This window comes from Cladophialophora psammophila (assembly GCF_000585535.1).
Source record: "Cladophialophora psammophila CBS 110553 chromosome Unknown aczJe-supercont1.4, whole genome shotgun sequence".
Lineage (NCBI taxonomy): Eukaryota > Fungi > Ascomycota > Eurotiomycetes > Chaetothyriales > Herpotrichiellaceae > Cladophialophora > Cladophialophora psammophila.
The window spans coordinates 659,464-674,018 of record NW_006912925.1 but is presented as its reverse complement, the minus strand read 5'-3'; the positions used below and the strand labels follow the sequence as shown (position 1 = coordinate 674,018).

General features: G+C 53.2%; 5 protein-coding genes across 5 annotated transcripts; 2 read left to right on the top strand and 3 right to left on the bottom strand.

Moving 5' to 3' along the window:
• Positions 1 to 718: 718 nt before the first annotated feature.
• A1O5_03163 (DNA repair and recombination protein RAD54 and RAD54-like protein) lies at positions 719 to 4,049 on the top strand (the record flags this gene model as incomplete). Its single annotated transcript, XM_007743776.1, has 7 exons — positions 719 to 786; positions 841 to 1,003; positions 1,063 to 1,197; positions 1,287 to 1,943; positions 1,986 to 3,132; positions 3,203 to 3,383; positions 3,458 to 4,049. 7 exons carry the CDS (start codon positions 719 to 721, stop codon positions 4,047 to 4,049), a joined length of 2,943 nt encoding a protein of 980 aa, XP_007741966.1.
• Positions 4,050 to 5,434: 1,385 nt separating this feature from the next.
• Positions 5,435 to 5,782, bottom strand: A1O5_03162 (uncharacterized protein; the record flags this gene model as incomplete). Its single annotated transcript, XM_007743775.1, has 2 exons — positions 5,435 to 5,655; positions 5,755 to 5,782. The coding sequence occupies 2 exons, from the start codon at positions 5,780 to 5,782 to the stop codon at positions 5,435 to 5,437; spliced, it is 249 nt and encodes an 82-aa protein (XP_007741965.1).
• A 1,856-nt stretch (positions 5,783 to 7,638) lies between these two features.
• A1O5_03161 (iron-sulfur clusters transporter atm1, mitochondrial) lies at positions 7,639 to 9,810 on the bottom strand (the record flags this gene model as incomplete). The annotated part of the gene is made up of 1 exon (XM_007743774.1): positions 7,639 to 9,810. The coding sequence occupies one exon, from the start codon at positions 9,808 to 9,810 to the stop codon at positions 7,639 to 7,641; it is 2,172 nt and encodes a 723-aa protein (XP_007741964.1).
• Positions 9,811 to 10,271: 461 nt separating this feature from the next.
• Positions 10,272 to 11,450, top strand: A1O5_03160 (uncharacterized protein; the record flags this gene model as incomplete). The annotated part of the gene is made up of 3 exons (XM_007743773.1): positions 10,272 to 10,527; positions 10,602 to 10,917; positions 10,961 to 11,450. 3 exons carry the CDS (start codon positions 10,272 to 10,274, stop codon positions 11,448 to 11,450), a joined length of 1,062 nt encoding a protein of 353 aa, XP_007741963.1.
• Positions 11,451 to 12,389: 939 nt separating this feature from the next.
• Positions 12,390 to 14,170, bottom strand: A1O5_03159 (uncharacterized protein; the record flags this gene model as incomplete). Its single annotated transcript, XM_007743772.1, has 3 exons — positions 12,390 to 13,606; positions 13,670 to 14,029; positions 14,092 to 14,170. The coding sequence occupies 3 exons, from the start codon at positions 14,168 to 14,170 to the stop codon at positions 12,390 to 12,392; spliced, it is 1,656 nt and encodes a 551-aa protein (XP_007741962.1).
• Positions 14,171 to 14,555: the final 385 nt, after the last annotated feature.

Genomic DNA, 14,555 nt, shown 5'->3' with positions numbered 1-14,555 from the left:
TTGCTGGCCGCATTAGGATTGCTGAGTGGATTGGTGGAATGTCAGATGTCAGGGTCTGTTAGGCAGCACCATTTGGGGAGATCCCTTTTTTACGATGGGACAGGGGATGTCATGATGATCGATTGGTACACTGGACGAGGGCAGGCGGTTAAGTGTGAGCAAATCAAGTCAGAGACCTAGCCGATAAAGTATACACCGTCCTTGATGCTTGAGGAACAAACGGGCGACCCAGAGACTAGACAGATGAACGTCGATGGCTGTGTGACCGTTGACAGAAGGACAGGCGGCATAATGAATGAACCCTGTGCGAACAAGGATGGCAAACCGACGCAAACCGGTGAGAGTGATTCTGTTAGTTATGTAGTTGAATGTAGATAGCATCGTGGTGTGTGGGCCAATCGAGTCGCTGTGGCGGAAAGAGGGAAGGTGAGTCGTGAGTGGTGACGGTGACGGTGACAGCCCTCATGGTGCTTCGGCCCCTGGACCCTGCACAACGACGCGTTTGTTCATCAACCACAAAGTCCTCACTCCACTCGACCAACATCTCTGAATAGCTATCCAAAGCTGGACAGAGTCTCTCGGTCATCCTTGAGACCCAAATCCTCATCCCAGCGCCCGAAGTTGGCCCTTCAACCACCGACTCTTATTGCCACTGAGGCGTATACCGCCCATTCGATAATGGTCTTGAAAACCTGCGTCACTCCATCGATAGACCGCCATGGATCCCGCAGTCCAACGTCTCCTTACTGACAAACTCTACGACAAAAGAAAGCAGGGGGCACTCGAGTATGACCCCACCCGCTCATCGAGATATTTGTGTCTGTGACTGATTGCCACGAGGCTCGAGCGTTTCATCAGGGAGGCTAGCGCCGCCAAAGAATACGACAAGATCCGGAAGACGATTGATCAACTGTGTCACGACTATGCCTATGCCGTGCACCTTCCGCACGCCCGCAACGGAGGCCTCATTGGTCTAGCAGCTGCTTCCATCGCCTTGGGCTCTGTATGTCTGGTCCGCCAATATGATGCGTGTCGGCCATGGCTGATAACCGGCGCCTCTAGGACGAAGTTGCGCGCTATCTATCCGACATTGTTCCACCTGTTCTTGCGTGCTTTACCGATCAAGATGCCCGCGTACGCTATTATGCCTGCGAGGCCATGTACAACATTGCGAAAGTGGCCAAAGGAGAGATTCTAGTTTTCTTCAACGACATCTTTGATGCATTATGCAAGGCATGACTTGACCTCCGTCCACTCTAGTCCGCTGCTAACCCTGTACCAAACAGCTGGCTGCCGACTCAGAGCTCTCGGTGAAGAACGGTGCTGAGCTCCTCGATCGTCTGATTAAGGATATCGTTTCTGAGTCTGCAGCCTCTTACGTTTCAGTCCTCAATTTCAACGAAGACGGCGAGCAACTCGAGCCCGACAAGGAAAGCGCCGAGCTTCCCACGACCTTCTCCCTCGCAAAGTTCATTCCCCTTCTTGAAGAGCGCATTCATGTCATCAACCCGTTTACTCGCACCTTTTTGGTTTCATGGCTGACGCTCCTGGATACTATTCCGGATTTGGAGCTTGTACACTACTTGCCAGCTTTTCTTGGAGGCCTCTTCAAATTCCTCGGTGATCCAAACCGTGATGTGTATGTCGCAACGCAGGGGCTGCTGGAGCGCTTCCTTAACGAAATCAAGAAAATCGCAAAGATCAAGCGTGGTATCGCTGAAGGTCGTCGACGTCGAGCCGCCAACCGCAGGCATGGGTCTGATGTGGGCAGTGCCACAGCTCGCGGCAGTCAATCAAATGACAATGCCATCGAAGATTCAGAATCGGGAACCGCCCAAGACGAACTCAACGAACTTGGGGAGCGCGACGGTGATTGGATACCTGGACAGGACGTACAGGTGGATTATGCACAAATTCTTGACATCCTGCTAAAGTTTGTCGACGTCTCGTCCAGTAAAGGATCGGCGCCACAGTTACGATTTGAGGGGTTGTCAAAACAAAAGGAAGAAGAGATCGGAATCGTCGCCCTGCGATGGATCGACAGCTTCTTCGAGATCAGCCCGGAAGAAATTCTGCAGTTTGTGCCTCGTCTGTTGTCTCGTGTTTTGCCGGCACTGTCGGCGCAATCGGAGCAAGTCAGAACCACTGCCAGCAAGGTCAACAGGTCGCTGATGGATTATATTGTCACCTTTCAGGATGAGTTGTCGACTGAGGACCAAAGTGCACACGGGTCCAGCACCCTAGCCAGCGTTACGACGCGGGATGGCGAAGGATCCGAAAAAAGACAATCAGCGGGAACGAGCAAGAGTGTGCCTTCTCAGGCAGAGGCTCGAACCGAGACATCTCCAGAGGGCCCCTCTGAGATCGAGCAATCGCCCCCAGCGGTCACTCCTAGGTCTACCGCAGCGCCGTCACCGCAACCTATAGCAGATCTCGACTATGCGGCAGCAGTGAATGCGTTGACGTTACAATTTCTCAACGAGCACGAAGAGACACGCGTCGCGGCGTTGAGCTGGTTGATCATGCTTCATAGAAAGGCGCCCAAGAAAGTCCTTGCCTTCAACGATGGAACCTTCCCGGCGCTGCTCAAGACGCTTTCAGACCCGGCTGAAGCGGTCGTGACACGCGACCTTCAACTCCTTTCCCAGATCTCCAGGAACAGCGAAGACGGATACTTCACATCCTTCATGGTGGCTTTGCTGCAGCTCTTCTCCACAGACCGGAAGCTGCTGGAGATCCGCGGCAACTTGATTATTCGTCAATTGTGCATCAACCTCCAACCTGAACGGATCTATAGGACATTGGCGGACTGCATCGAAAAGGATGAAGACATCGAGTTCGCCAGCATCATGGTCCAGAATCTCAACAACAACCTCATCACAGCACCTGAACTGGCCGAGCTGAGGAAAAGGCTCCGAAACCCGGACAGCAAAGAGGGACAGATGTTCTTTGTGGCACTGTTTCGCGCGTGGTGCCACAATGCCGTGGCTACGTTCTCGCTATGCCTTTTGGCCCAAGCGTACGAACAGGCTTACAATCTCCTACAGATATTCGCGGATTTGGAAATGACGGTCAACATGCTCATCCAAATCGACAAGCTAGTGCAGTTACTAGAAAGCCCAGTCTTCACATGTAAGTTCGACGCATCCCTTTCGCAACCTGTTGTCGGGCGAGGCTCTAACTGACGTGGAAAATTCACCAGATCTGCGGCTCCAACTCCTCGAACCCGACCGCTACCCCTACCTCTATAAATGTCTCTACGGTCTCCTGATGTTGCTCCCCCAATCGTCCGCTTTCGGCGCCCTGAAGAACCGCCTCAACAGTGTCTCCGCCATAGGACTGTTGCATACGCCGCCCTCGATGCCGACTTCAGCTAGACCATCGTACGTTCCATTTCCTCCCCTGTTCTTCGTCCCACGCTTGAACATCGCTCTAACTTGTTTTCGTGACCTCTTAGAGTCGTCTCCGGGATTTCTTCTTCCTCTCTCCCCGCTGCGAGCACTGGCGCCCTAAACAGCACCGTCGCCTCCCGTCTGTCGCGAACGCGTGATGCCACCTCGTCCCTCGGCGCAAACGAGATAAAATGGCCAGAACTTCTTGACAAGTTCAAACAGACCCAAGAACGTGCAAGACGCCGAAACGAGAGGCTTCTCCGGGGAGACCTCGACGCAGAAACACCTGGGTCTGCGATACCGAGCGCAGTTGATGATGTCGGTCGCTCAAGCCGTGCGAGTTTACGAGATGGTGGTATTGGTGGAGCAACAGATGGCGATGCATTCCGAACGGGGCACAAACTGCATAGTGGTAGACCCTTGAGCGGTGTTGGCGCAACCGGGCCCGGGTCAGGGCTGGTCAAGGCGGGCAGTGGGTTGACGGTTACCGTCCCAGGTGGAGGAAGTGCCGCTGGCCCTGGTGCTAGAGCCGCGGGCGCAGGGGAAGAACGAATTGGACCGCATAAGAGAGGTCATAGTCTCGCAGGAGGGTTTGGGAAGTTTGCAAGTGGGATTGCCAGGGCTGGGGGGAATAAGGACAGGGAGAAGAAGAAGTAAGGTCAAGTTGATCACGGTACTGTAGGCGTGAAAGACGTCTCCGCCTTGGAAAATGAGGACATGGGCCGCTTAAAGAGGAGGGAGAGGGGGAGCGCCATGTCATGAGCTGCATAAGAATGCGTGACTGTCGAACGATCTAGTCTTTGGGAAGTGTGTTTTGAAAGCAACCCTCTCCTTGTTGTCTCGGCAATGGAAAAGAGAATGTATGGATGGCCGGCCAGCCAGCCAGCCGGACGGAGTAACGGACTGACTGACGGATGGACTTTGGTATGTGATATTGAATATTTATCGGAGACAAAGTGGATGCGATGCCAGCGGCGTAGGTAAGGCACAGGGGAAGCAGCGTTACATAGCATGGTATAGCATAGCATAGCATAGCACAGCATAGCATAGCATAGCATAGTATTCAGTATCCGAACACGAACACGACGTTACCTAGCAAGTTGACTCACCCCAAGAGAGAGAGTGTGTGTGAGAGAGACTGAGAAGGAGAAGGGGCCGGCGGGCGGTAGTAGTCGCTCGCTCGCTCGCTCAGCCTCGTCCCGGATTTCGATGATTGTGCTTGGAAGTTGTGGGCTCGTACTGGGTATTGGGGCTAGAGCTTGGACTTGGATCGAATGAGGTCGGTGATTGTCGCGTGTTCTATGAGTGGGTGCCGTGGATGGCCGGCGAGCTCGCTGTGGACGTATGTACTGTATGTATGTATGTATGCATGCATGGAGGTATCTCTACGAGTATCTCGTATGTCCCGACGGCATCGGAGGCTTCGAGAGATTGATGGCCATGTTTCTCGGTACGCGCTCGCACGCACGCACGCATCAGATGAACATGGCGGCGGCATCAATGAACATGCCGAGTACCAAGTGTCTACTTGTATGTATCTTTCTTTCTTGGTCTAGTCGTGCTTTGACCGACGAGTATCTCATCTCGCACTGTAGACATATGTTATGTGATGTATGATACCCAGTACCCTGACTCTGGCCGAATGGATGGGCCCGATCCGCCCCCCTTCTGACGGAGACCTCCTCGCACGGTGCTCAATCGCTAACCCTAGCCACCATAACCTAACGTCTAAATCCCAGCCGCTCGTTCTTTCCTTCTCGGATCTTCCCAGTCCAATTCGTGACCCTGCTGCTGCTGCTGCTGCTGCTCATCCGACCCGGACGCTCGAAAACACATACTTCTTGTCAAAAAGATAGACGGGGCATCGACACGGAGAGAGAGAGAGAGAGGGGGAGAAAAAGCCCCTCACAAGACAAACGCCAGTGCTATGCTCAACCCAAGACCAAATCTGGAAAATATTCACATGAAGCAAAAAAGCTGACAGGTTCGCGCATAGGCCAGCTGCAGCGAGCGGCCAGCCCATGTTGCTTGTTGTGTTGTAATCATCTCCGTTGCTCGGGTGGCACCCACATCTGCGACCTCCTCTTGTTACTTGCGGAACTATTGTTGGAATTGCCTGTCGAGTTCGTGGACATGGTCGGACTTCTCGCGTCGGCAGTGCCCGTGTAGAAGTATTCGCCGTCCTGGTATACGGCGCCTGTGGTGAAGGTCGTCCGGTTCTTGCGGCGCGCGTATTTCTGCTCGAGGCGGTAGAGTTCCAGTTCTGTGATGGGAAAAGATCAGTTGAATATTCTATCCGCGATCAATGCGCAACGAGCACAGCTGGCTGCGTAGCGGCCTGCAGGGAAGAGGGCGCTCTTACTTGACTGTAGCTTATCGAAGAGACCCATTTTCTTTGTAGATGGCTTCTTGCAACGTCTGTAAAAGTCGAGGTGTGGTGGTCTTTGTGGGCTTTTCGGAGGCTGAGTGCCTTTGGATAGTAGCGAGCCTTGGTGTAAGCTGATCTACGCCAATGGCCTTTTTTTATATACAGGCAGCGCCCTCTTCCTATTTTCAAAATTTGCCGACCTGGTATGGAGAGGTGTAATCCTCGCGCGCGCGTTCTTTTATAGATCGGAAAGGACAGTCCTCGCTCGTTCAGAGGCTTGCGCCCTTGATATTCGCACCTTGATCGTTCGGATACTTCGGTTCCCAGCGGGGAAAGGTTTCGAGGGTGCAATCGCGGACAGCGGGCCCCAATGATGTCTTATGTACAGTGTTCGCAGCGAGCGCCTGACACGCGTCAGATGAGCCGTTTTCTCGGATTTTCCGGACTTCTTCTCAACGCGAAATCAAACAGGCTGGTGAGCGAGCGGGATATCGTGAGTTCGCCTGAGTTCGCCGGAAGTCTGTGGTATGCAGGGCCTAATGCAAGCTCTTAAATTTCTGAAACGAGCGGAGCGTAGCAAGCATGCAGTAGAATCAAAGGTTATTTTGAGGGCTCCAGAAGGACGGGCTGCAAGCTGAAAGAAATGTGGTTGAAGGAGTGACTGCTGGAGTTGGTCGACGGGGTCTTGAAAGAGAGTGTGTACCGAGTCTGTGTGTAGGATGTCGCTTGCAAGACTGCAATCGTGGTGGGAGCTTCATTTGATTTTATCGAGGACGGAGTACTGTTCTAGGCCGCAATTTGGACGGAGCTGGAAACGGATGGCGAAAGGGAGCCGGCCAGCATTGTGGTATTGGGCATGTGGCCTGCGCAATCTCTCCGGGCTCATGCTTAAAGGCTTTAAGGGCTTTAGTTAAGCGTTAGGGCTGCTTGGCTCGTTAGAGTCGCAATCGGCGGCACCTAGCGGCCCTCTGTTGGAGTCTCCGGCGGGCTTAGCGCCTATTGTTATTGGCGCTCCTATCTAGACGAGCCCAGAATCCATTTCGACGGTTTTGCTAGCCTTGGCCCTTGACATGCATGGAGAAACTTCCATCGAAGGGGTCGAAGACGACTAGCGCAAAAGATGAGCATGAGTTGAATCAGTGCAGAGAGTTGACTGGAGAGATAATTGATTCCTTGATTGGGCGAGTTGCGAGACCGCCGTGAATTTATCGTGAGGTGGTAACTTACTTGTCCTGCCATCGCACCTGTACCCATACCTATCCTCCTCTACCGTTCGTTCCTCGTGGGCTTTCCACAACCGTTTGGCTTCTTTATCCGAGATATCGAACACCGTCGGGAGGGATCGGCACTCGGGGGGCTTCTTGCTAGGCTGCATGCAGCTGTGGGCGCTCTCTACCAAGTGGATCTGATGCCACAATCTCGCGCCACGTGCGAAAAAGAAATTCGTTTCCCCCTTGTCCCCCAGCTGTGTCTATCATCTCGCTTCCCTGGCAACCTGGAAGATAGTGAGGGTCTGCTGAATTCCTCCTCTCGCAATAGTCCATCCCACCTGCGTCTTTTGGGATCATCATGTCTCGCCTGGTGTTCTCGAAGATACTGTCGACGAGGAGCTCTCTTCCAGGGACAGCCGCTCTCCTTTTCTGGCGCCCCCGAACTGTGCGAGACAGAGAATTCTGCGCTCTCTCCACGTGTGAACCCAAGGTGCCACCTCCAGACCCCGCGTCCTGCCGTCCGGTATTGTGGAGGACCGAATACTAACGCGCTCTCCTTTTCAAACCTTATCCAAGACAATGTCATCAAACCAACCGAAATCGATTAGACCAGCTAACTACGGAGTACCTTCAGGGTAGCCACGTTCGGGCACTGTTCCAGTGAAGATCAGGTCTCCTTTTCGTCAGTCTGGCGTTTTTCTTCCAGTGATCGTTCAAGGGTCATGTCTTGTCCGATTGAGACTTCTTGGGCTGCCCAGAGATCAGCATAAAGTCCTTCGCGCGCCAACAGCTGGGCGTGAGTGCCTTGTTCAACAACTTGGCCTTCCTTGAGAACGAAGATGATGTCGCTGTCAAAGATGGTGCGAAGTCGATGCGCAACAAAAACGCTGGTCCGACCCTTCTCCTTCAGAATGCTGTTTATGTTTTGCAACAGCGTCTGTTCTGTATACGTATCAAGCGCCGACGTGGCTTCGTCGAAGAACAAGAGAGGAGGATCTTTCAGAATCAGTCGCGCAACAGCAAGTCGTTGCTTTTCACCGCCAGAAATCATCATGCCCCGTTCGCCAACCATGGTATTCCATCCAGCTGGCAGACGTTCAATGAGGTCGAAGATGTGCGCTCGTTTCGCAGCACCCTTGACGTCATCCAAGGACGCGTCGACGTTGCCATACCGGATGTTGTGCTCGATGGTGTTGTTAAATAGTGGAGTGTCTTGCGGCACGACACCGATGCTTCGTCGTAAGCTATCCAAACTGACATCCCTGATGTTTTGTCCATCAATCAGAATCTTGCCCGAGTCTGCATCATAGAACCGGAATAGCAATCGGAGAATTGTCGATTTCCCACATCCACTGGGTCCGACTATAGCAACCTTTTTCCCCGCTGGTATGGTCATGCTCAAATTTCTGAGAATCAGCCGATCAGCGTGGTAGCCAAACGTAACATTTTCAAACTTAATCTCGCCTCCCCTTGTCAACGCAAGCGGCCTCGGATTCGCAACCTCTTTGACCGTCACGTTGACTTTTTGTAAATTGAACAAGGTCTCCATATCGAGCAGAGACTGTCGAAGTTCTCGATAGACCGAACCCAAGAAGTTCAGCGGCACCGACAATTGAAAAACAAGTTGATTGACCATGACCAAGTCTCCAACCGTCAAGGAGCCACTTGCCACCCCGTTCGCCGCCATATACATCATGGCCGCGAGGGCGCTCGAAAAGATCAAATTCTGACCGGTATTCAAAAAAGCCAACGACGTTGTGACTTTGATAGAAGCATCTTGGTACTTCTTCAAGGCGGCATCGTATCTATTGACTTCGAATTTCTCATTGTTGAAATATTTGACCGCCTCGTAGTTGATCAGCGTGTCAACGGCCACTGTAGCTCCTTGGTTGTCTGCTGCGTTTGCCTGCTTGCGAAATTTGGTCCTCCATGAAGTTGTAGTAATTGTGAATGTAGAGTATGCGACCATTGTGGCTGCCGTAATCGCGGCGAATTGGGCCCCATACTGATATGTCAAGATGCCGCAAACCAAGGAAATCTCCAGCACGGTCGGGAAAATGTGGAATAACATGGACGTTAGCAAAAAACTGATTCCTTTGGTGCCGCGGTCCAAGGCCCTCGTTAATCCACCGGTTTGCCTTGACAGATGAAAATTCAGGTCTAGCCGCAAAAGATGCTGAAAGACGTTGCGTGCCACATTTCGGATAGCCTTCTGAGCGACACTGGCAAAGACAGCATTCCGTAGCTCTTGAAACAACGTTGCGCCAATGCGAGTCGCACCATATGCAACTATCATCGATCCTGCCACTGTCCAGGCGGTGCCCCCGACGGCGAGAAAATCAATGTTCATAGAGTCCACAATGCTTTTGAAATAGAAGGGAACATTAACGTTGAGGATCTTGGCTCCCACCAAAAGGCCCAATGCGGTACCAACCCGTAACTTGGTCCCCCAGTCTCCCTTGGGCCACAGATACTGGACCATTTCCTTCATGATGGCCAGGTCAACTTTTCGTTGCTCCTTGTTGGAGACTACTTTCTCCGAGAGGAGAGTTTCTTTCTTGGCGGACTCTGGTTCAGCCTTGAGAGTTTCATTCTGTTGTATAGACTCTGGCTTGGGGGCCTCCGTGCTGTCCGTCCTGCTTGGAGGTGCTTCCGCAAACTTGGTGGCTTGCACAGCTTTCTTGGAGCCATCCTCGCGCCTCGAGAATGCTGACTGGCTGAATGAGTAAACACGGAGCTGCGGATGAAACCGGTTCCTGTACGAGGGCTTCGTTGCAGGAGGGCCAAAGGCATTGTAGAGCTTGCGCTTCCCGCAGGGGAGAAGAGGTCGTGATAGCATGGTGAGCATCGACTTATCTGCCACACAACAGATATTGAGGCGTTAACTCCGCCCTCCCTCCTCCCCTACTTGGAGCGGTCGCCAGCACCTGTAATCGTATCCAAAAGGGGCCCAAAACCATACATAGATGCAAAAAGCTGAAATCATGCCATGGGCGTGGGATTGAAGAAACAAACGGCCAGCTGATGCTCGAATAAAAGCCTCAAACTCGGGCTGCCCAGACTGCGTTTAGCGTTCATTTGGCCCGCCATATATCTTCGGTGGAACTTTTCCACGGTTGCGTCAGGCTTAATTGCCAGCCTTGCTCCGTCACGGAGCACGTAATACTCTGGGAGAGGCACCTTGGACATAGATATGCAGTACCTCAGAACATCCACGGTCAAACCTGATATCGTCTCCCCACTTCGGGAATCAAATTAGACCTAGTTCCGCAGCACATCAATGAGGCCACTCCGCCAGACATGCCTGCCGTAAGAGCGCCTGCTAACCAACCCGTGTCGAGCAAGCTTGTCCTTCCGGACGTTGTTGTGAAGGCGGACGCGGGGCTTTGCAAAGACCGTCAGCTGCTCTTCACAAACATCGTCTCAGGCCCCGATTTACTGGATGGCCGGTGGGAGACGATTCAATCCGAGCATGTCACTCTGACCCACTGGAAAGCCCATCCGGATAACTATCTGGGTTCTTTCCGGCAATCTGCCAGTGGCTTTTGTGGACTTTGTAATATTCTGGCAAAAGAACTCAACGCCGTTGTTGAAGCTGAATCCATGTCTACCTATGCCATCTTTTTCTAGGGATAGTGCCTCAGAAGTGCGAGTTCAAGGTTGCCATAGGTGCTGCCACCGAATTCGTGGCCCATATCAGCGAATGGAAACATCGACTCAATTCAATTGTTTTCTTCCGGAGAAATGGAAACAAGAACAGTCTGCCCTTCTCCAGCAATCAGCAGGCTGCACGGTACGCTGCACTGCACGTGCTTCCAGATCCAGATCCGGGATCTGGCGCAGCTTTTCAGCGAGCAAAGCAATGGGTCGACGATAGTATGCACAGACACGACAAGTGTGTGGGAGATCCCACTCCTCTTCCGAAACGAGTGGAAGATATTGGAAAGTCAGCCGACGACCTTTCGGGGATCAAGCTGTATGTCACGCAGCGCGAAAAAAATCGCTCCTTATGTGACGATATCCTACAAGTGGGGTGAAGACCACCCATTGAAAACGCGCGATGGCAATTTGGAAGAGAGGCGCAAAGGCATCGCTCTCGAAGCCTTCCTGCAGACGCTGAGGGATGGCGTGGTCATCGCAAAGATCCTCGGTTTCCGCTATATCTGGATTGACTCTCTGTGTATCATTCAGGGAAACAAGCTTGACTGGTTTCAGCAGTCCGAAGAGATGACCGCGATTTACGGAATGTCAACTTTAAACATCTCGGCGAGCAGTTCTGAGTCAAATCGGGCAGGAATACTGAAAACCCGTCCGGAGCAAAACCTTAAGGTCGGAGTTTGGAGCCATTCAAACTCTCATAGCAACTGTGAGACGATTTTCGCTGGTGATGTCAAAGGGACCACCCCCTGGTCTGGGTTACTGTCACACCCGGCGTGTGCAGAAGTTATCCTGATCCAGGGCACTGCGGAGCTTGAATGAAGCACACAGGACACATTGTCACGAATGCCATGATGTGAAATGCCCAACCCTCTCCTCGTCTTTGCCTTGGATGATTCTTCCATCGTCAGATTCTAAGGCCTCCATGAAAAACACTAACTAGTGGACCAAACGGCAAAGCCGTGTGCCCTCCCCCCCCCTTCCTCCTCCTCCTCCGCCACCACTGTCCGCGCGTGATTCCACGCACACGAGCATCCCGGTCGCGAACGAGTCCCGTTGGAGCTTCTCGGCCTGGTCGGGCGGCAGGACGATCGTTGGGTCAGGGACTTTGTGGCAGCGCTAGCTCCGTCTAGGCGAGCGCGTTCTTCACGTGGACCGTGTCGTAGCTGACGTCGTTGAGGTCGTTGAGGTCGTCGAGCACGACGAAGTGCGGAGGCGCCGGCGGTTGTGACAACGGCGTCGGCGGCGTGTCCAGCTCGAACCTGTCGGATCGGATCTCGAAAACTCCCAGCTCGACGATTGAGACCATCCTGTATGGGCCAATTCTTTTTGATCCGGGGCTGGTACAGTGAAAATCGCCAGATGAGAGATCAGCCAAGACAAGCAATCTTTTCGTATCTACAGGAGAAGGAAGATCGGGCAAGAATAAAGGTAGGTATGAAACAAACCCATCCATCAGGCTGAGGCGGGGGAACAAACCGTGCTAGCGCTCTTCTGCCTATTTCGCGAGGCGGAAGGTTGCCTCGAGAGGTGTCGGATCAGAGCACAGTGCTGGAACACTCTCGCGTGAGTTCTCCGGAATGAAAGAGATCCTCTGGGTGGAAAAATGCACTCGTGATGGCGTGAAAACGATACATACAGCGGACAAATCATAGCCGGGGATCAACAAGCACTCACAGTCGTCTATCTGCCCTACTTCCGTTACAGATGCATCAACTTTTTTCTCACATGCCGCGAGGACGCAATAGCCCTGCGACGTCATTACTCCTCCCGGTTCCGCGCCACATCAGCCATGGGCGGGACCTCGACAGCAGCCGTTGACGCTCTCCGCAATATATTCTCATCGTCATCCCGTGGCCGGGGTGAGAAGTAAAACTGGACAACCCCAACTATGGCCACGAGGGCACAACTCCACCAAGCCCCTGCCGAGCCAAGGCTGCTGTAGAATATGCCGACGAGTGGTGGTCCCACTGTTCTAGCAGCCGAGCACGCTGACATGGCCAGCCCGTTCACCTTCCCTAGTACCGACGGCGAGGGCGTCGCGTTCTTCAACAGAATCAAAAAGGTTGGAAAGGAGACGACGCCCGTGAAGCTTTGCAATGCGAGCACAGCGTAAATGCCCGCCCCGGGCTTTGAAAGGAGGGAGACAAATGGCACCAGCGTGTGGATAAAGGGGCTCAGAAGCGTAACGGACAAGACAGCCTTCCAGACACCCAACTTCGCCACGAAAATCGGGAATACAACCGCTTGGAAAAACAACGACATGACGCTGCTGGTGGCGAGGTACGTCCCAACTTCATGCAGGGTCATGCCGAGACCCCCCTTCAGGTCAAGCTGGCGTGGAGGCCTTCTTGGATCGTCGAGGAGGTAAATAGGGAGAACCGAGCCAAAGGCCATTGAGTGATACGACATCACCACGAGAGCAATGGTCCACATAATGACGGGCTTGGTGAAAGCCCTGATCTGCTCCGGCTTTGCGGTCTGCTCGTCGTCTTCGTCTTCAATGACAGCTTCGACTTGTGATCCGACCTTCGCCAGTGCCTTAAGTGAGCCAATAGAAGCCAGAGACGGACGCCGAAGGTCGAAGGTAGGATCAATAGCTACGGGCATGGACTCCGCAACATACGTGAGCCCGCCGGGCCCTGCTGAAAAGGCACTGACCGCCGATTCTCTCCTCTGCCCCGGCCATAGGGGTGTTGTCTCATTGACGATGTCGGCATTGTTGACCGTGCCTAGTGTGCCTGATGATCGTGACACCGGATTCGTCTCTTCGAGGAAGATACAGCCCTGGATGATGGCGATGACAATGATTGCTACCGCAACCAGGTTGGGCAAGAGGTAAGGATACTCGCCGAAGATTCCATCAGGGGAGAAGAGATGTGGATAGAATCGGGCGGGTTGTGCGGTAAAGCCTCCCAGAGCCGAGCCAGCAATGGACCCTAAACTCCACACGAAGGGCTGAACGGCGTATGCTGTCGCTGAAATCCAAACTCAGCTTTAGGGGAAAACTTGTAACGCTTTCGATTTTTCAGCAGACTTACGTTCATGCTCCGGTCTCTTCACCATCTCGGCCACCATAGTCTGCATGACAGCCACGTTCCCATTCAAGAGCCCACCCACGACTCTCGCCAGTAGAGCAACCCAGTAGTTTTTTGCAAACCCAAAAATCAGACTCGACAGCGCCACTCCGCCAAGTCCCAGCAGCACGATGGGTTTTCTCCCATAGCGGTCGGAGATGTGGCCCCAGATCATCGCTGTAGAGGCTTCGGCCATGGCGAACGCAGAGATTAACAGGCCAGCGTAGAATGAGGCGTTTTCTTCGCCTTTGATGTCGACGACCATGACGAAGGTGTAGGCTGTGATTGAGCAGAAGGCAATGGGCTCGGCAAGGCGGCATAATGCTGTTTGTGGTCGTTAGCTCTGGGGTACTGAACACCATATGAGCAGAGGACATGATACTAACCCAAGACAGCGAGTTGCTGGTACGGATATGCATCGTCGTCTCGCTCTGAAGGATTAGTCTGTTGCCGCTGGTATGGCATGTCTCTCTCACTCTCTGCAGAAATGAAACCGATTTGGTCCTGGTGGTGACAACGAAATCCACGAATGCGCACCAATCTTTTCCCCTGCAAAGGAGAGGAAAGGAGAGAAAGGATTAGAATCGAAAAGGAAACAAACCTTCGGGCGGAAAGAAAGTGTCTCCAACTTTCGGTCACGCAGCCCTCTCGCGTCGCAACCAGCGGGTGGCGGTGATCCGCGACCCTCCATTTCAATATGATGGTATGGCGCAAGAGTGAAGTGGAAGTGAGATGCAAGTGAGGGGAGGGGAATCTGCCCCCGAAAGGCGCATCCCACCTGCTAGACCGGTAACCACCTAGGCCGCACTGCTAGGCAGGGCAGATCCCTATTAAGTACTTACGGATCGAC